The sequence below is a fragment of the Ambystoma mexicanum genome, chromosome 11 (genome assembly GCF_040938575.1).
Source record: "Ambystoma mexicanum isolate Mex_15411 chromosome 11, UKY_AmexF1_1, whole genome shotgun sequence".
NCBI classification, from domain to species: Eukaryota; Metazoa; Chordata; class Amphibia; order Caudata; family Ambystomatidae; genus Ambystoma; species Ambystoma mexicanum.
In genome coordinates, this window is record NC_090934.1 from 108,560,822 (window position 1) to 108,582,863 (window position 22,042).

General features: G+C 47.0%; 1 protein-coding gene across 2 annotated transcripts in view; it reads right to left on the reverse strand.

The window, feature by feature from the left end:
• The window catches only part of GRIK3 (glutamate ionotropic receptor kainate type subunit 3), a 1,124,179-nt gene that overhangs the window by 81,728 nt on the left and 1,020,409 nt on the right, over positions 1–22,042 (reverse strand). For both annotated transcript variants that reach the window (XM_069622638.1, XM_069622639.1), the window contains one exon: positions 13,801–14,018. In XM_069622638.1, the coding sequence (XP_069478739.1) occupies positions 13,801–14,018 (218 nt within the window). The remainder of the gene's footprint in view (positions 1–13,800; positions 14,019–22,042) is intronic.

The following is a 22,042-nucleotide window of genomic DNA, read 5'->3' on the forward strand; positions in this document are numbered from 1 at the left end:
GGGTTGTATAAAGGGGCTTTCCTTAGCTTCATAGGGTTTGCGGGCATATATAGTTTTCAGTTCCCCCATGCGAGAGTATGGCACAGTGTTGCATAATTATAATTTATAATTGGTTATTTATAACGTGCTTAATACACAGAGGTTTCTAAGCGCAGACCCGGGGATTGAACCTGTGTTGCTCTGCGTCGTCTTGCTTCCAAGGAGAGCGTGTTGCCCGTAAGCTATCCTCCCGGGAATAAGGAGGGAATCACCTGTTCATGGAACCTATCTAAGGATGTAAACTGTCCGTCCCAAAAGAGGGCATCAAACCTTGTGAATCGCCCGCTGCTCGGTTTGCGCATGATTCTGTTTACGGCTATGAATGGGATACTCTCAATGGTAACTTGGAAAACTGATGGGGCATAAGGTGGCGGTAGTGTGTACTTTTTGGGTGCAATTTCAGTGAGACCTAAAGTGTCTTTTCCACTAGGTCAATAGAGTTGCAGTGACATGGTCTAGTAGAGATGGGTATGGACTCTAGTGATGGGTGCCATGCTACCATTTACTCTAGCTGATAGGTTGGGGCAAGGAAGGTTCTTGGTATCAGTGTATGGCAAATTAAAGAATATGACCCAAAGTTCGGTACATTCAGCCCTCCCTACATGTATGGCAATACCTGTGTATCCCATTTAATGTGAGGTGTTTGTTAGCCCTCCCGATATGAGGTACATAAGCAGTGATTTAAGTTTACCATAATAGAGGACAGGTAGTTGGTTAGGGATGTTGGCGAACATATACAAGCATTTTGGACCTATTACAATTTTGATCAGTGAGATCCTGGACATTAAGGATATGGGCATCGTTTTGAATTGCAGATCTTGCAGCAGTAGACATAGTTCAGTGAATGAAGGCTAGAAGCTGAGCGGGCCATATTCACACCCAGGTATCTAACGTTAAGTTGGGGCAATTTGAAGTGCTCACAATTCCCCTGGGTATACAGGCTCTGTCAGAGGGAATAACTCTGATTTATTCCAATGGATTTGTAGCCCCGAGTCCCATCCAAATTCAACTATTTCTTCTAAAGTTGGTTACAGATTATATTCAGGTTGTTTAAGAAAACCAAACAAATCATCCGCATAAAGCCATAACACCACCGATTGGGTGAAGAATCAAAGGGCCACCCTTCTCTGCATGATGCTCCATGAGGATCACAGCCAACAGTTCCATTGACGAAACAAAAAGGGTTGGGGAAAGGGGGCTGCCCTGATGAGGGCACCTGGGAAGTGAAAACTGATCTGCCATGATCCCACTCACATAGAGCGGGCATTGGGGTTGGTATATAGCAGGGAGACTAGAGAGATATAATAGGAAACCGACTCACCTCCGGTAAGTACTTCCAGCATAAATAACCACTCTAAAGAATCAAAAGCCTTCTCAGACTCCAAGAAGGCTACCAAGGCTGGGACGGACCGCAGGGACTATGATGCTGAATAATTTGCGCGGATTAAATGAGGTGGAGCAGTCAGGTACAAAGCCAGATTGGTAATTGATGACTTTGTCAGACAAGAAAGGAAGTATCCTATGGAGCAATACTTTGGCAAATATTGTATTATCCAAATTCATCATGGATAGGGGTTTGTAGGATTGTCCGTGGGTGGTCATTATTAGGTTATGGAAGTACCATAATTTTGGCACTGTTGGTCAATGGGGGCAACTCACTCTGCGACAGTGCTGCATCATACGTTATCTGAGGTTCAGACACTCAGACATCTCCTTATTCCTTATAGAATTTGATGGTGAGGCCATCAGGTCCATGCGTTTTGCTAAACTGCAATTCAGTAATGGCCACTCTGATTTCCTCTACCGCGATGGGAGTATTCAGCGGAGCCTGTTGTTCGTCACTGAGCGCTATTAGGGTGCCTCTAAGTAGTCATCCAATAAATCTCTCGTCTTCCTGAGTTTAGAGGTGTACAGTGAGGCATAATATTTGTAAAAAAACATGTTAATGTCTTTGGAATACGAGACACTTTTCCCATCAAAGCCCCTTATGGAGGTTATGCCATTATTGTGTCTAATTAACCAGGCCTGGAGTTTACCCGCCTTATCAGATTCCTCATATCTTCAGGCAGCGGAATTAGGGGAGCACATTGTGATTCCCATATCTACTAGTTGGCGGAACTCAGTATGGAATTTCCTGCAGCGTTACTGGTAGGCCCCTGTCTCCGTGTTCATCATATAGTCAACCCAGATGTGATTCACAACTATTTAGTTCTCTGCGTAGTAACCTTAAAATGCCTAATTCATTTGAAGCACATATTCCCCTAATAAATGGTTTACAATATATGGGTTATCTACTGACGGAGATGAAATGTATAAACTCATCACCCACTTCGGTTTTGATCCATCAATGGTTCAGTTGTGAATCTCCTTGCGGATGCCTATGTGGTTTATCGCGTGGACTGCGCAGTCCGGAGATCTGGGGCATCATCAAATAGTGTTCTCGCAAGCACTTCATAGCGAGTGGTCTTATTCAGAATTACTGTAGATTGCAAAACACACGTCCAGCCTGGTACAACATTTGGGCGCAGCAGAATAAAATGTGATCCCTCTATCGAATTGGTGCTTTTGGTTCCAGATATCAACCAGATGGAGGTCAGAACACACTTCTTGGACAATACCAATAGCACTGGGGTGCCCTCGCCCTTCTGCAGAGGATCTATCAGAGCAGTCACATAGTTTAGCGCTGTAATCTCCCCCCCCCAATCAATATTTCGTAACCCATGAACTTTGTGCACTTATAACTGCTGATAAAAGTCAGGATTGTCCATGTTTGGAGCATATATATGTATTAAGACAGTATCCACCCGAGGCAGATGGCCCACCACTGAAACATAGGGGCCTGCATCGTCAGTTTGCACTCCCAAAGATTTTAAGTTCTATGCATTAGAAACAATACACCTCTCGAGTAGGTTGAGATACCGGCATGCCAACTGTGTTCCCTTCACATTGTTTAGTTACTGTCTCATGTGATCATCTAGTGAGATGCATGTCCTGAAGCAGGTTAATGTCAGCCTTATATCGCCGTAGATAGGCAAACACGTTGCAGATTTAATATATACCAAAGTATGTATCATACCAGCAGTATCGGTCGGGGCACAGTATACATAGTACATTGACCTGAGTTGAGATGATAGGGCATACAACATATCTGCCAATGGACTTCTTAACATGTAATTCCAAATCTCCCGTATCACCCATGCCGGTGGTCCCAACTTACCAGCGGAGAGCCCTAACTTTACAAGTGACATAACCAGTAAATAAACCAGAGCTACCCACAGACTAATAGGGGCGTAGCTTGTGAAGCCTGCATATTAGCGGTTACGTCTGGGAGAACTATCATTCTAACAGCAATGGCAAGTACCTTCGTCCCAGCGCTGACAACTTAGCAATGGGGGTGAGTCGGGCTGATTGAGGTTGTGCAAAAGTCCATAGCATAAACTGGAGAAGTGCAAAAGTAAGACTTATTATTCTAAATAATGTTGGGTTTAGCTAGCAATAGCATGGCATACTGAATCCTTGGGTCTGAAAGGTATTAGTATATCATTGAAAGTTCTTCTAGTGGCCTGCGCCGTCAGACTGTAGTCGGGGGAAGATCTGGATGTTGGCACATTGACATTGTAAATGACCCATTTCCCTAGCCATCATAATGATCAGGTCTCAGAACGAAAGTTAAAAATCTTGGCAATGACCGGTCGTGGTGGAAGACCCTGGGCAGGTCACAGGCCAAGTGATCAGTAAGCCTGCTCTTCTGAAAGAAATCGGTACCCAGTGATTTTATCACTGAAAACACCATTGAGGGGCACCCAATATTTCTTTTCAACCACTATACAACCGTGTCTCCAAATATTCCAGGAGTGGAGATTATTTATATAATTGCACCAGTCCTAAAATATCTTGGGAGGTGTGTTTAGTGGGTAAAAAAAAATATTAAGCACCCCTCAATGTGTTTTCCAGGAGATAACAGGGTTGCCATAAATCGTTGGGAGATTGTTTGAGGAAGATGAGGAAGAGTTCCAACGCGCCAGGCATGCTCGATTCCAGCATGCCCAGAATGCAGACATTGTTATGTGCTGAGCAATTATCCAGGTCATCCCTCTTTGGTTGTGTTGCTTTGGGCTCCATCTTAAGTGTAGTAATCACAGATTCCAGAGTACGAATTGCATCTTCTGATTTGAAATTCTCTTTTCTGCTTCGGGAGTACAGCTTCTCAATTTTAGCATTGGTCAAAACGATCTTAGCAGCCCGGGAGTCAATTTTGTCTCCTATAGCATTGATACGCTCCTTGAGTCTAGGGAGTGCAGTTGCAATTGGATAAGTGGGAATGTCAGTATCAGCATCGTCTTCCAAGTTATTCTCCTTCAGCATTGAATGAGGTTGCTACTGAGCTGTTCTTTTATCAAATCCATCCAGTTTGGTTTGCTTTCTGGAGGAGGTAGGTTTTCCGGCCATGCCTGAGGCATGGATGTGTGCTAATGTCTGCCCGTGGGTGTGTGCTCTGCTCACAATAGCCAGTGTTTGAGCAGCTCTTCCACTAGTGAGGACAGGCAAATGTATGTACTGCTGGTTTTTTAGAAGACACTTTATGTCAATATGTCAGGTCACGGCTCAGCAGTATTAGGTCAGGGGTTGCCTTCCACATCACGTGCTTAGGCATTCCAGCAGAAGGGCAGATGACATAGTCACCCAACACTCGCAAGTGTTAATCATCCCTGTTAACTCTAACTCGGAGACCGGAGACAAACGTGAGAGGGGTGCCCCACCAGGCTCCCCTGCTGTAACTATCAAGGAGCCAGCTGGGCCGCTTACCGGTCGCTGCATGAACGGGCTACCTCCACCGCAGTGATCAGTCAAGATATAGCTATCTGCTGTGTTGTTGGTGACAGGACTACTTCGACAGCATGCACCCAGCTCTGGGATCTCAGAGCAAATGTTCTCGGGCGCGGTCATTCCAGCGAAAATCTCTGCACTCACTTCAAAGCTGTCCCCAGTGGTAGGCCACTGTTCGTTGGTGCACCGAGACCCAGCAAACATTTGTTGAGGACGTGTGGCTCATTTAAGATGCCCCTCATGTTCCCTCAATCTTCAGAGGCTTTGGGGCCAGCCGAGTCCGATTCATAGGAGTACTCCCAGAGGATCTTCAATAAGGAGAGCTGTAGGCAACACAGTGTCGTTAAAGGTATCTTCAATAAAGCCCTGATGGTTAAACCAGTAGAGGAGAAACCGTGTGGTTAACAATACTGCTGAGTAGCTCTCACACCAATAAGTCTACCAATTCGTTTTTAATTCGAGGATTTGTAAATGCAGAAATTGGGAATTGCGTGGGTTAGCCTATCCCCATGTCCCCCCTAATGTGTCACCCATTACAACTGCTTCTACTCTGCACGTGGCTTACCTCTGCGCAGAGCAATTGCCAACTTACCAATGCCTCACGATAACCCAAGCTGCAAATACACTGTGATACATCTCCTTGCTGTTTGCCCCAGGTGCTTTTACAGGCCGACCTCAGACAATATCAAGATTGCAAGACACAGGGTCTGAATATGTACACAGTGAAATCACTTAGCATCATTGCACAGATATTGGCCAGGCACAGACATCTCGCAGTGCTGTACTTGCGTGAAGGATCTGGTGGTGACAAGGTCTACACTACTTATGGAGGCATCTGGCAGAACACAGCAGTAGAAAGAGGATCCTCCATTACCCTTGAGACCGATACAAGATGGCCGACACAGGAGGTCTGACTCGCAGCAGACCCTGCCTTTCAGGTTGAAAGTGATCAACATCGTTAGCTCTGCTCTAAACCTCAATCAGATGTTATTAAGTCCTTCTCTGACTGCAATTACGCGTTTTTTTATTTAATACACTCCATGTTGGAGTGGGAGACAAGTTACTCATGTCATCTCCTCTCGCCTGACAGTCGGCAGCAGAGCCACGGCGCTGAGGCCAAAGGTTGGCGTTATTAAGCAGATTGAAGCCTCCTAGATTCCATTACAGTAATACTTTCCCAGACACGTCTGACAAATTGCTGACCTCTCCGCGGACCTCATCGCAGTGATTGGTATTTGCATCCCAAACTAATTGCCGCTTGGTCGCGGAGCGGGTTTCTTGCCCTCTGCCGCTTCACGCGCGCGGACTCCTTTCTCATAATGAAACTGGAGAAGGAGCGTTCCATCGGGGGCTCTCGTTTGGGGGACTGTAATGGGTCTAAATTATGCAAATCCCACTCACTGCACCAAAATGCTTAATATTTGGGATTCATGGTTAGATAGGAAGTTTAGTGTATTAAAAAAACAAAAATAATAATGTTGCTTCTCCGATTCAAACCATATCTGTCTATAGAGAGCAGAGGGATAAGAACATGGAGAGAGTAATTTTCTATGCCTTTCAAAAGTACAGTAAAATTGCCAGAAAAGATGCAGGTAATTTTTACGGCTCCGGCATTTTTACTGGACTGGCACACTCTGAGTTTGCCGGTACGGACTCTGATCCCCCCCTGCCGGTAGTTCAGGCCCCTACTGGCAAATAATTGCCACAATCACCGGGAACAGTACTACCGGTGTTGGTGGCAAATCCACTCCATGCAGTCCCATGGGAGTCCATGGAATGGGGACTTACTGCTGCTGACATCACCTGTAATATCCTGGTAATACAGGGATATCAGTCACCGGTAACGGTAAAGGCAGCTTTGCCGTTAACCCAGCGGAATTACTGGCAAGTTACCGGCAAACCCGTGATAAGCCTCCATTACTTAATTTCAATCAGCGCCTTTATTTACGGGTGCCGGGAGATATGCCTGCCCAACCACAGTCAATGGAAATATGTCATTAGCTCTTTCTGTCTCGCAGACTCTTTTTAATGGCCTCTCTCTCAATGTCAGTATTTCGTCCATTTCTCTCCTTGGATTCCATAAAGTTTCTAACGATGCATCGTTTTCAATATCACAATCAGTTGTTTATTTTAATGTTTCTACCTACATGCCTAGTTAGTATTTCATTTTCTCCCTCCGTGAATGCAGTTATTTTGCAATCTCTTCCTTGCTAAACCTCTGCTTTGGTCACTTCACATCTGGTATGCACTCTCGGTCAGGATCACTCTATCTGCCTCTCTGGCACAACGTTTCTATTTCTCTGTTTTTCTCTCTCTCTCTCTCTCACTGATCCCCTCTTGCAGCCCTGTTGCAACCAGCATTCCAGCCTGTACTTGAGCTCGCTGTGTCCTGCCACTACAGCTTGCCAATCACTACGACGTCACTAAATCCTACTTCTCCACCATCAGACGCCCACTCCATTACCCATTCCACCTCCTCTGCTTCCCCTGCACCCACTGGTTGCCGCCCTTATGTACAGCACTCTGTTTCCCCCCCAGTTAGGTTTCCGCCACTTCCCATATTAACATACAAAGGCGGCATACTCCTATGGTTGGGGGTGAAATTGTCACTACCAGGTGTTCCTCCTCGAGTGAGCCAGGAGAGATCCCACAGGCCTGCTATGTCTTTCAAGGCATAGTATCCCCTGGCCTCACCATGGGAGGATCGTACAGGAAGGACCATACTACGAGTCCCAGAATGCAATCACATATGATGCAGAAATCTTTAGTGTCCTTGCCACATCTGAGTTACAGACCCGGGAGACTGTTCAAGAACCAGTGTTATTTTTAAGACTCCCGCAGGGAGAAGAAAACAGTTATTAGCACACTCAGCGGGGGAGCCAGCCTATCTGGAGGTGCGGAACATGGGCTGACAATCATTTTGCTCTGGCTCTTAACTTGGACAGCGGGCCGCTACCTACAGGGTCAGCCTACCACCTCAGGGCATATCACCTCATTATGCCTTACCGCATACCTGCAATCCTTACAGAAGCCACAAAGACACAGACAAGACCCAGACACAGTGCAGTGGAACCACAGTCTGTGCAAAACATCCTTCAAAGTGGGAGCTCAACAGGATGGGGAATAGAGCGGAGTAGAAGAAGCAGCGGGTCAGGAAGTGGAACCGTGGATTTCCACATTCCCCATACAAGATCAATCCAAGATGGCACAACCATTGCACCTGCTTTTAAAACCTTGCTGCTAAATAATAGAGGCAATCGGGAAAACCCCATAATTACCCAATCCCAACAAGAGCCTAATTCCAGGGGAAAGAAGTGAGGATGTTGGACATAGGGGATAACGCATCTGAACTCTGTGTTCAATATTAAATAAGGATTAAACTATTGAATGCAATGGGGGAGGGGAGACTGACGCGCTTCATGAAGTATGAAAGGGATGAGAAAAGCCCAGTAAAGGGGAGAATCTTGGAGTGCGTATATCCTGATGTTCGCGCGTCATTTGAAAAAAAGGGCATGGTGGAAGCGAGAATCCAGGTCAGGAGGTTCCATGTGTTAAAATCGCTGTGAACACATAATATCATGGCAAAAAGGCTGTGGTTTTGCCGCCGCAATCCATGTTAAGGATGCGGGGGACACCCCCCGCAACCCCCAGACCCATTATACCATTTAAGGGGAGCGGGGGACACCCCGGCAACCCCACTCCCCTTAAATGGTGTAATGGGGTACACCTTTAACGCAGCAAACCACAGCATTTTTGCCACAATTGTTTGTAAAGGCGTCATTTTTGCTGCGGTTTTATCACTGCATACCGGTCAGGAGGAGATACATCCTGATATGCAGGAAACCTTGTTACGCAGGGAGGCAGTGCAAGAAGCCACATCAAGAAAGCTGGAAGGATAGTCTCATCCCAGCCCTGCTGGTGAAAGCCTCAAGTCTTCAAGCTGTGAAGTCTCTTCAGCTAGGGATCTAGCAGAAGGACAAAAACCAGGATAAGAACCCCAAGCCTCACCCAGAGGGAAATGGAGAATGAGAAGCCATACCATCCACCAACCACCCTAGAGGCAGAGACCGACCCGTGGCATGAAGGCAAGTACAATACCGTCTGCCTGACAGGGACCCTTGCAAGGGGTGAAAAATACCTCTCCGAAGCTGCAGGAGTCAGGAAAGGTCCAGGATGGAACTTGTAAGAAGAAGAATTGAAGACAGAATACCCATGAAACAGAGAATTCTGCAGAGAGCCACAAGCTCCCTGTATAGCCTCCCTATCATCAGCCAACCTAGCCAATTGGCCTCTCCAATTTCATACACAAGCAATCCTTGCACTGTAAATGATAGGAATTCTAGACTCCGCGCCAGACTAACCAAACTTTATGAACCTCTAACAAGATCACTACCCTCGACAAACAAAATAACGATCTTCCATACCTGTGTTAACAATGCCAATCATGTCATGATCTCGCCTCACCCTCAGACCACCTCTAAACAGCAGACTGTGCATAAATCTAAAACAGCCGACCTCATACCTACCACCTCTATCCACTATCCATCCCACAGCCATAACTGAGGTCCACTTTCTTAAAGGAGCCCTTATAAATGCTAGGTCCCTGCCCATGCAATGGACATTTCTGACCTGATACAGGCAGACAACGTGGACTTCCTGGCCATATCTGAATCATGGTTACATGACGCGGCAGGGCCTTCGCTCTCGCTAGCTCTCCCAGCCGGTTAACCAATATTTAGACAGGACAGAGATCAAACACGAGGTGGAGGTGTTGCTATCAAATCCAAATCAAGCCTCCTCATGAGACCAGCTCCTCCACAAATTATACAATCTTGCTAAGTCTTCACCGTTAAACTCTCTTTGATTAACTCCCAAACCCTTACTATCCATTTAATCTACAGACCGCCTGGTCTACTTGAGACATTTGAGGAGGACATCTACATCCTTCTATCTAACAACCTTAAAACGACTACCCAACTACTACTACTAGGCGACTTTCAAATATAGCCAACATCCTATCAAAATGAGGCCTCTCCCAAAAAATTAACAAACCCACCCACATTGAAGGGAGAACACTAGATTGGGTAGCTGACTATAATTGCACCACCGCTATCACCTCCATCTCCCCGCAATTGTGAACAGACCATTTCCTTGTGTCTTTCACACTATCTACTACTGGACCACTCCCGACGGTCTCACCAACTGCCCCTCCTTGTTTAACAAGAAGCAAAAAGAATATTACAGTGGACAAAGTGATCCCGGCCATTCTCTCTACCCTTAATTCACTGGCTGACAACCTGGATCCAGGTTCACTGGTCAACGACGAGTACAATAAAATTATACTAACTGCACTTGACAACATTGTTCCACTTAAACTTGGACCCAGCAAACCTAAATCTCACCTAAACAAGTGGTTCACACCTCAGCTAATGGACCTTCGACTTCTAAAGAGGAAATGTGAGACCGCCTGTTGACTACTCCCATCAGATGACAACAAATCCAAGCTAACTAAAATCTCTTCCCAATATAAAAATGAAATCTGCTTGGCTAAACGCAACTCCTATAATGAACGTATCTATAACGCCAATTCCAGTATGAAGGAATTATTTATCATACTAAAAGAATTAGAGTCTCCTATCCCTACACCTGATATCTACACCAAAAATAGAACACGGTGCTCAGATATTCAACTTGCACTTTCCAATAAAGTAACTACACTCCAGTACAAAATAGCCCAAAAACAGAATCCCTCAACTCGCCATCACAACTGAACAATTTAAACCTCCCCACTGGAGAAATACCTTCCGACCGTCCCGCCACATTCCATTTCACTAAAACTTCCATACTCGAGGTAGAAACATTTATTCTATCACTCAAGCCTTCCAATTGCCAAGGCGATCCTTGCCCAGCTCAGATTATAAAAGATGCTGCAAGAAGATCTTGCCCCTTTTACCTCTAAACTGATCAATGCTGCCTTCACATCTGGCACCATCCCCACCAACCTGAAGCAATATTCGGTACTCCCACTCTTAAAGAAGCAAACCCTAGATCCACTGATACCCACCAATCATCGTCCTATCACAACGGTACCCTTTTTGCTCAAAATACTTGACAATGATGGTTACACTCAGATAAAAAAATATTTGGAACTCCATAAGCTCCTGGGAGCAAGACAATCAGGATTCCACCCCTACATGAGACGGAAACCACCCTCATCAACTTAAAAACTCAGATCGATGAGCTAAGAAACAAAGGCAAAACTGCCCTCCTCCTACTGTTGGACATCTCAGCTGCATTCGACCTTGTGGATCACAAGGTCTTATGCGGCCATCTGGACTCGGCAGCCCACTTCTCCACAGAGGCTATTCGATGGATAGAATCATTTTTGAGTGACAGGGTCTTCTCCCCCTCAGCAGTGGCTGACCCTACGCCTATCACGTGTGGTGTCCCCCAGGGCTCCTGTGTCTCCCCTACATTATACAATATATTCTCCAAGCCCCTGTTTGATGATCTGGACCTTCTAGGTATCACCAACACTAACTATGCAGATGATACTCAGATTCTCCTCCCACTTTCCGGGGATTATGACAAGGATTTGGCACTGGTGAATAGAGTGTATCTCATTATCCAGGCATGGATGGCGACCCACGGTCTATGCCTGAATGATGACAAGACTGAGCTCATCATCATCGGCACCCACCTTAACCTTAAGAATTTAGGTCAGGAGTACTCATCATTCTCCATTGACGGGAACCTCATGAAGGTAGCGAAGGAGGTAAAGACCCTTGGCTTCTACCTCGACTCTACCCTCTCCTTTGACAAATAAGTGAAATCTATGGCCTCCACTACTGCTTACATGTGCAAGCTCATCAGGACTGGCAAACCTTTGCTATCAAATGTCAGTTGCTTGATCTTAGCCAGAGCTCCAATACTTTCTAGGCTAGATTATTGCAACGCTCTTTACATTGGCGCCAATAAAGCCATTATTCAGAGGATACAAATCCTTCAAAACAGTGCCATAAGAGCGGTACTTGGTGTGAACAGAAGAGTACACATCTCTGCGACTAGGCGCCAAAACAACTGGCTCTCGACCCATAATACAATCCTCCTAAAAACTGCATCTCTCACTCACAAAGCATTAAATATTGCTGCCCCCAGCTATCTCACGGATAGACTACATAGAAGAGCATGCACCAGACCTAGCAATGCCAATTGCCTTACTTTACCCAGATTCATACTCACTAAGGATGGCAGTAGCAGCTTTCACGTGAAAGCAGCCAAACTCTGGAACTCCCTGCCACACCCTCTCAGAAAAGTTCAACCTTACTTGAACTTCAGACATAAATACATTAACTTGCTCAAATCCACGGATCTTTAGGATTTATTGCTGCACTACTCATACTTAGGATGTATATGTATATTCCATCAAAGTATTTCTTGATACCTGCCCTCAGTATTTTTGTATCCTTCCTGCTTACAACTTGCATATATGCTTTACCATGCCCATATCTTGTAACTCTGTAAGCTTTGCTGCGCCCTGATACCTCCGGGTCTGGTGCGCATTAGAAATAAATAAACAAACAAACAAGCTGGGTCTGAAGACTAGTGACTGAGAAGGGGTCACATTAAAGCAACAGCTGCCACCTAAGAAGGACTGGAGGGCTGACTGGGAGCAGAGAGGTCTCAAGGCTGGCCAGATTGTGACTAGCCAGATTGTGACTACAAGCTCTAATGGGCCTAAGAAATGCCTAAGGAATGCATAATAAAATGGCTTCCTGTTGTACAAAGGAAAAAACTTTTCCAACATGGCAGCCAGTGAAAGAGAAGGCAGGGCTCTGTACGGAGCCCCTCTTCATTTCCATGGCGACCGTTCTGAGCAGAGAGGAAGGTGCGGCTGCGGCGGTGAGTGCCACCACAGCCACAATAAGTAAAGTTTGCGGCTGGGTTGGGCTACAAATATAAAAAAAGGGACGGTAGAGGGGCGTGTGGAAGATGGTGGTGGGTGGAGCCGGCCATGAGGCGACTTGGAACGTGAATTACACCAAAGATTCAAGCCCGCGTTCCTAGCCATACGATTGTCTGGCTCCTCCCTGCCGGGTGCTAATGTGGCATCATTCACTGAATTTCAGAATGTCACAGTGTTTTAAGCTGGCTCTTGGGTATTGAAACTCATTGCAGCATCTTGTTTTGAACTGTAGGATGTGTATATTGTGGCATCATTTACTTGCCCCTTCCAGTACCTGCTGTTTCTATGGCCTTAAGCAGACACCTAAGCTTCCATTATGTAGTGTGCACACACCAAACATCCACGCACCAACCAAGAGCTTGGAACATTAAGGCAACATTTTGAAGTGGGTATCCATTTTGAAAAATGGCTAAACATATTGCAAGATTACCTAAAATATACTATTGGGATGTCTAAAATATGGAGAATATCGGAAACTAAGTGTCCGAGTAGGTTAGTTAGAGGGCCGATTAGTGATTAAGAAAGTGCATGAGTGTGCTAGTCAGTAAGTCAGTCATTAAATGAATGAAACAGGGAATTAGTAATTTAGTGAGTGTCTGCTATTATATGTGCAGTGTGTACTACTTGTGAGCCATCTCAACAATAACCATTCTATTAGGCAGAAATCCGAGGATGAAACGAACATAGCAAGAACATATGAGTATGTTCTTCCCAATTATTGTTTACAATGTGTATTTTACTTCCCTGCCAAGTATCATTTGGACTGCCCTGATGTGATTGGTCGAAGCACTGGTTATACAGGACGAATTGGTGCGACAAAAACAGGTCAGGAGACATCCATCTGTGAACAATCCCTCCCGGGTCTGCGGATCGCAGTCACGGCATATGCTGAACCTCATATAATTTCCTGCATGTTGGGTTGTCCCCCACCGAGGAGCCAAGCATCTGTGGTGTGAACCAGCACTCACCTTGAAGAAGGTCATGGTTGCCCCGTCCAGCACTGCTCCATACTCAATTCTCGTCTGCTTGGCGAGATCGTCGGCGGAGTCGATGGGGGATTCCATTCGCTCCACGGTCAGGAAGGCGGCCAGGTTGGCAGTGTAGGACGAAATAATGATGAGAGTGAAGAACCACCAAATGCCACCAATGATCCTCGTCGACAAAGCTTTGGGCATGAGCTCAGATCCTGGAAAGACAATCACAAGTACTGAAATCAAGCGGAAAGGATTGGAAAAGGCTCAATGAACGCCTTCATGCCAAGTACTCTTGAGAACACTTGCAATAAAGTGCTCACAATCTAGGAAGGCATCATCATAAAGCCTACTTTAATATCAAGCTTGCCAAGGTCTGTAAGTATCCAAATAAAGATACAAAACAGTTTATTTGTCACAAGCTACAGTTATGAAGTTATTAGTGCGGCCTGTTCTTACAAATATCCAAAACTGATCAGTTAAACACATGGGAGAAGGTCACATGATTTGCCAGAGAACACACACATATTCGCCTGCATGAATGCAAAGACTATTTGGTAGACAGATGCTTAACCCCTTAAGTACTAAGGACGGTTATGCTTGTCCTATTTGCATAGACTTGGAAAGAGCTCAGCATTAAATTAAAGCTGTGCTTTGCCCTGTGTAACTTGGTTTTAAAAGGACGTCTTTTGCTCCGCCGATGAAACGGTAATTCTGATTCAAATCTGCCCCCTTATGCCGTTTCCCCAAAGGAGCAAAACCAATTATTGCAGCCATTTTGAGTATGCACATGTTTTATTTTTTATTTTCGCCTTCAGAAGCACGATTGTTTCATGCAATTAAGATTCTCAAGAACAAATCACTGCATAATTTGGCAATAAAGGCATGCCCCCAAGTTTCACACGGTCCCTCAGTCTAAGGATGTTCGATTGATATAATGAGACCTAAGTTTGTTCACTGGATCAACTAATGTTCACTTGAAGCACAAAGGGGCCAAAATGCAATTTCTCCCAAGAAATGTATCCCAGGAAATTCCCCGGGAAGGATTGCACTCTGCCAGCATGATAGAAAGTAATTCAATCCTCGGGTATGCATTTGAAGGCCCTGTAACTTGTGGGCTGGCATAAAAGAGCCCGTCAGCGTTGGGCTGTCCCAGACTGCACCCAATGCGATCAGCAGGGTTGTTGCCAGGTTTGGAAGAGATCTGGGACTACACTAATGTCGGGACTGTCAGGAGACAGAGCTAGCTAGCCTTTTGGGTTTAGCACCTGGGCTTCTATCCGGAGCTATAACCCTCGACCCCCTGCACATAAGCAATAACTCTAGCCATTGGTTCAGCATTCAGTTACTAGGCCACTACAATCTCGCTCCATTGTATTCCATGGTAATGGCACCAACCAATCCATGTCAGACATATAGCATAAGTCCTGCTGGTCATTCCTCCATGATGGTAGCAAAGGGAAATGTGCTTATTTACATTGGAAAAACATTCATGCAAATTAGGCAGGATCTAATTACGAATGTAGGGGAACTCATTTGGAGCCCAGTCTTTGGAATGCGTTTCCTGAACCGCCTCTATAAAGGACTGCCCAGGAAACACCAGCTAGAGAAGACAGCACTGCAACCGGTGGGGCACGCAGCAGGCCTGGAAGAGGCAAGTCAAGGGTGCATTATGATGAGCAGGTCATAGTTGCTTGGTACGAGGCGGTTGGGGATTGGAGGCGTGGAGGACAAGGCACTGGAGGAAGGAGGGTAGGGTGCTGGAGGGGTGTACATGGCATGGGGGCTCAGAGGGGAACCCCCAAAGAAGCCCTAATCTTGCCCTTTGGAGGCCGCTCCAAAATGGCCAAAAAAGGAAGTCTTTTGGAGGTACTCTTTCTATTGGGTGCGATGATAACATAGAACCAATAACTTAGCGCCCATATTATTAGTATTCAAGAAGGGGGTGTCACCCCTCTATAAAAAGATAAATTATGCAGTGAATGCTTCCTCTGCAATTTCTGCATGAAAATCTCTAGGTCTCCTCGTTTTATTGTCAACATTTTAGTCTTGTCTAAATCATGTTTAAGAATGCTAATTTGGCCTCCTCAAAAACAATAATGTTCCTTTCAAATTTGAACACACATTGTGGTAGGCATTACAGCCTGGCAATAGCCCGCGGCCAAAATACAGACACAAACGAATCCATGTCCTTAACGAGGAGCCTGGTGGCATAATCTAGGCAATAATTACATCCACTGAGGGGGGGTCATAGCAATTAATGTCCCAGGCTGAAAGCAATGGAGCGGTGTTCTACTAAGGGAATAGTATCAAGGTGGGCTGGAGTGTTGTGAGCATGCACGGTAATGTTGCAACCAGCAAGATGGAGGATGGACTAGCAGGGGGCGGAGTATGGAAGAAGATAGTGCACGAGGAATGAAAGAAAATGGAGGTACTGAGGAACAAGAAGGTCCACCGGTAAGGCGATGCGGGAACATGGAGCCAGCCGGGGCCGAGCAAGGTGATTCAGAGTGCCGTGGATAGAAAGACTATCTCTATTGCACCCGAGCAAGTTTTGCTCTAGTGCTAATTTCACTTGCTCCAGAACAAAACTTGTAGAAGTCCATTTGACTGCATAGAGTTTGCACAACACAATCATACATGCTACATGTTAACAGCAGTATTTCTGAAATGGTTCATATAAGAACAAGGAGGGTTTTGGGTCATATGACCTGGCTTCTCATTTCATCTCTGAAACCCAGGACATCCTGTCCACCCTCTCGTCCTCTCCTGCTCCTTCTTCTACTCTCTGCTCTACCTCCAGACCCCTTGTGGCAACTTCACCTTCTTTCTCTTCCTTTCCGCTGTTCTCCCCAGACAAGGTTTCTAGACAAGTCCGATCTATGAAAGTCTCGTCAAAATAGGTTTGTCCCTGTTCTTCCAAAATCATCAAGGACCACATTGAAACCCTCGCCCCTGCCCTGACTGACTACTGCAACCACTGCTTTGCAATTGGGGCCTTCCCTTCTCCCCTGAAGCACTCACTTGTGCGCCCTGTTCTCAAGAAAACCTCAGCCAACCCCTCCTGCCCGGCTATCGCCTGAACTCCATTACTGGGGAAACTCCTGGAAAAGCTGGCCATCTCCCAGCTTAATCTTCACACTGAATCTGTTGGTTGTCTCCATGACCATCAGTCTGGCTTCAGAGCAGCCAGAATCATGGAAAGTACTCTCCTGAACATCCATGAAGACCTACTCTCTAACCTTGATTCTAATCTCCCCTCTGTCCTCATCTTACTCGATCTCTCTTTTGCCTTTGACATGGTCAACCATCTCGGTGATGACCTGGGTATCGCTGATCAGGCCCTCGCCTAGCAGACCTGTTCCTCTCTGATCGACCCTCCCAGGTCCATCTTGGGTCCTTCCTTTCCTCTATCTCACTCTCTATCTGTGGTGTTTCGCAGGGGTCTCTCCTCTCTCCCTGGCTGTTCAACCAAGAATTAGCACCTCTCGCCCACCGCTTTACCACTCTCCAACCTTCAGTGCTATGAAGATAACACTGAGCTGCTTTGTCATTGAGCCATAGCAGACACCTACCTGCATAATATGATAATGTCTGCCTACAGATGTGTTTGGACAGCTCACAAGACCTGTTGCCTCTCTTCCCAGGGAAATACTAACCATGTTAAGGACGGATCCTTAAACTTAGACTAAGCCACCTGGAACTCTCCAACCCTTTCTCATAACCACCTCGAAACTGAATTTAAGTTCCACAAAATTCTGGACACATCTTTAATCCTTCAACTATTTTAGATGAAGCCTATATGGTCACGTTACTGTGGTTGGGCTGTCTTTCCATTGGATATAAAACATGTTTTGGAGTGCCTTTTCATTAAAAAAACATGCTTGTGTTTCTCCCCTTGTTTGTCCCCTTCCCATAGCACCCCAAAGAAGCCATCTGAAAATGCCTGTGCTTTAAAAAAACAAAGAATAACATAAGATGCATTTAAAAAGTTTTCCATGCAAAGGTTCTGGAGAACTCATTGTAATGTTGCATTTGATTTATTCTATGCATTTATTTAATGAACGTGTCAGGGAAAACACTGCATTGTTGGCCCAAAAATGCTTACAAAATATTTTAACATTGGTGTACATGCCATTAAAAGCCCCGCTGATGCAGGTTAGGTAGAAACATGAACCAGAGCAAGGGGGCTCATTACGAGGTTGGCAGTAGCCGTGCTGGTAAATACCGGCACGGCTGCTGCCGGAGTCATGAATTTTCCGGCGCCCGGGAATGGGCAATTACCCACGCATTACAGCCCCGGCAGACCCAGTAATTGCCCATTCATGGGCACCGGGAAATATTACTCCCCATTCCCATTTGAGTCCCATTGGAAAGGCACCCGCTCGCAGAACTCGTAGTTTGCCGGTCTGGATACAACGGTACCAGCAAGCTTACCGGTACCGTTGTTTCCGGACCGGCAGACTTTTAATGAGGCCCAAGGACAGTAGAGCATGATATAGTTTTAGGATGAAGGTGTGAGGGATAAGTGCTGTGGAGTTTGCGTAGAAGGGTGGGGGGGAGGAGAACAGAGAGATGCTATGCAATTGGTTCTTCAGAAAGGAGGGGATCTCAGAGGTTCAATTTATATACAGATAGAGTGGGAGTAGGGTGGAGGGGGAGAGCAAGAGACTTTACTGTTAATAAGTTTGTCAAGTGTAATGCAGCCATTATCTGGCTTGTGGTCATGCCCAGAAGACACTGCAGTTAATGTTGATATACCTGGGGCATGCTTGTAGTTATGCTCAATGGTCAGCCTGAGCATATTGATCCATTATTTAATGCTCAGGGCATGGCCCGCACCAAAGCCCCAGTCACAATGAACATAATTGCAGTAGTCGATCAACAATGGGCCTGCCATCTGATAAAGCTATGGTCACATGTGCCTACCTGCAGATCCACTGGGCATATCCTGTGATCATGCCCGCTGGCACTGCTGGTAAGATTGACATGCCTGGTGTCTGTTTCAGCTTTGTCGAGCATTCACTGTGCCCACGAAATAGCCTTTAGGAATTACCAAGGTTTCTTTACCACACCTGCTGTTCTCAGGGTATGGACAACTCCCATGTCCTGAGCACAATAACCCTGCCTGGTGCTCAGAGGTGTGTCCCGAGCCCTCCACTCTACTTACCCTCAGTCTTCCGCGAAGCGGACCGCGAAGGGACTGACAAGGGCAGTCAGCAGTACCAGCACGCTGTGCTGGTGTTCGAGTATTTCTTCCAGTTTCATCGGTGGAGGCGTGTGCTCAGAGGTGTGTCCCGAGCCCTCCACTCTACTTACCCTCAGTCTTCCGCGAAGCGGACCGCGAAGGGACTGACAAGGGCAGTCAGCAGTACCAGCACGCTGTGCTGGTGTTCGAGTATTTCTTCCAGTTTCATCGGTGGAGGCGTGTGCTCAGAGGTGTGTCCCGAGCCCTCCACTCTACTTACCCTCAGTCTTCCGCGAAGCGGACCGCGAAGGGACTGACAAGGGCAGTCAGCAGTACCAGCACGCTGTGCTGGTGTTCGAGTATTTCTTCCAGTTTCATCGGTGGAGGCGTGTGCTCAGAGGTGTGTCCCGAGCCCTCCACTCTACTTACCCTCAGTCTTCCGCGAAGCGGACCACGAAGGGACTGACAAGGGCAGTCAGCAGTCCGCGGGCCCGCGTGACTGCGTTGCTGCTACAACACTGAGACACTTTTCTACAAAGTCCCACGGTTCTTCAGGCTCGGCGGATGGCAGCCCTGGACGAATCCGGAAAGCAGAAATCTGGGCTGGAAGAAAAGCGCTTGCTGAGAAACGGCAAACCTCGCCAGCCGCCGACTCATAACAAGGACCATGTAACCTCGCCGGAAAGCGTGGAGCAGTTGGCTACTCAGAGGCTTCAACGGATTTCCCGCATTAAACACGCGGGCAAAGTGATACAGGCAAATACAACCCGCCCAGCCGAGCTGAACGAAGTAAGTGACTTTATGTTCCCCCCGATTGAATCCTAGGGCTTAGATGGCACACCGCCCTTGACGGTGCCAATTGCAGAACTCGATCAAACTATTCCTCAAGAGGCCATTTCAGCAATGACATGTCCCTCGTCTACCCACACACTCCCCTCACCTTTACCCAACATGGAGGTCCTAGGTCCAGAAATAGGGAGGGGAAGCCCGATAAACCCGGAGCTGACCCCACTGTGTGGTGTGGGTGCGCAAGTGGCCATGCCCGAGCAGCCTACGACCCCTACACGGGCCTCGGAGGGGGGGGGAAGCCAGACACCGTCCCGTATTCTGGAATCCCCTGTGGATCAAGCAACGTGCACGGGCAATAGGAAAATACCCCGGACAGACCCAATCCCGTTTTCGCTTCCGGGGGAGCCAATAGTAATCATGATACATAATACAGAGGGAGCAGCGGCAGTGGAGGATTTACGAACACCTCCGGGACTAGACGCCCTACTTTCCTCTCCCCAATCGCTGTTCGAACTTGTTGGTGAGGAGGGAAGGGACAAACTCCGGGGGTTGGAGATCGTGGGGACTGCTCTGGAAGAGGGGGGTGGCCAAGTCATCACTCCCCTTTCTCGGTTGGAAATTCCGACGCCCAGCTCCAGCCCTGCGAAAAAACTCCCATTTTCATCTAGTATCCCCCCCCCAGCCCTTACTTGATGCGGTCGTCGCAACTGCAAATGCCAACGAGATTCTGAACAATTTGCCGAAACTTTCGGGAGGCTCCCACAAGATGTCTTCCCGTAGGACGGTGAGGGCCAAACCCCCGTACAAAAGAGGACAGGTGGGGGGTAAAAAACATCCTATCCCTCACTGTATGGCAACTCTGAAAGAGTTTTTTGGGAAAAAAACACGTATGGAGGGCGAAGGCTACCAAGACGTATCAGATGCAGAGCTTTTGGCCATAGTTGAAGAAAGAGCCATGCACCCCCCAACCTTGAATTTCCCTGTTAAGACGACCGCTTTGTTGGAGAAAGCGGCTAATACTGCTTCACATTTAACCGCCCAAGGGAGTCGGAGCCTCAACTCAACAAAAACGGGATCAGAAGCTTTAACGGGGAGGGACATACTACAACAGGTTAATGGTGCTGGAACTTACAAGCAAGTAGAGGGAAGGGGAGTATCAGGAACCCCAGAGGGGGAGATACACCTGCCCCAGGCTTTGGTTAATGGCCTCCCCGCGCTACCCAGAGTGATCGTCCCCTCTTACCCTCGATCTCTGGAGTCCAGCTCGGATCTGTACATTAGAGGAAAGAGCCCTCCGTATGAGGAAAGTCCGAGCCTCCCCAAAGATCGGGGCCCCTCGATGCCCCTCAGAAGTCAAGGTGAACCCCCTTCTAGCCAAGCGACTGAAATTCCCTCGCAAAAAGAGGATCTTACGACCATCCTAGCTACAGTAACCATCGCGTTGGCACCATTCGGGAAATTATATGAAGCCATTAGCGATACTTTAAAAGATCAAACTACTCTGATCGCACATATGCACACCAAACTGAATTTCCTAGAAGGGTTCATTACTGCTCTTCAACAGCACAAAGGAGAAGATCTGGAAGGTGCGTGTGCGGGGAGCAAACCCTTGTCAGCGGTCCAGTTAACTTCCGACCAACCGAGTCCCGGAAACAGGCCAGGAAACGCTCGGGGGTCACAACCGACCGAACGGCCTTGCTCGAGAGAATCCCCTGAGATGATCCTAGGACTCGGGTCTGGCCGGGAGATAGAGGTGGGCACTTGGGCCGCTGATAGACCCCTACCTTTGACGAAAGGTGCAACACAGATGGAGCTCCGCACAAAGGGGGGTCAGTCTTCGAATTAATCGACTGATAAACCAGGAAGGAAAAATGGATCAGTGGCATTTGCCCTCCCTGAAACTGCAGCGATCCAATCAGTTGTGAAATCTATAGATTTCTCGAAAATGAAAATCCCGTCTACCTTTGAAATATTCCAACACAAAGGCCAAAGTGAACCGGTCTGTAAGGGCAAAAAGGCCTTAAAACACAAGCCCCCTCAACAGCCCGCACAAAAAGACAAACCAGAAAACAGAGGCCAAAGTAACCAAGAAAATCCTACTCCCCCAACACAAAATCGTCAAGTTTTCAAACTAAAACCCTCGGATAAGACGCAGCAGGCCCTACGGAGTCCAGAGAGGTCGCGAGAGGATTCTTGTAACTCACTTGACCTAATGAACATGAGTACATACACGATCGAGGACTCAGAAGCAGAAATTCTGCA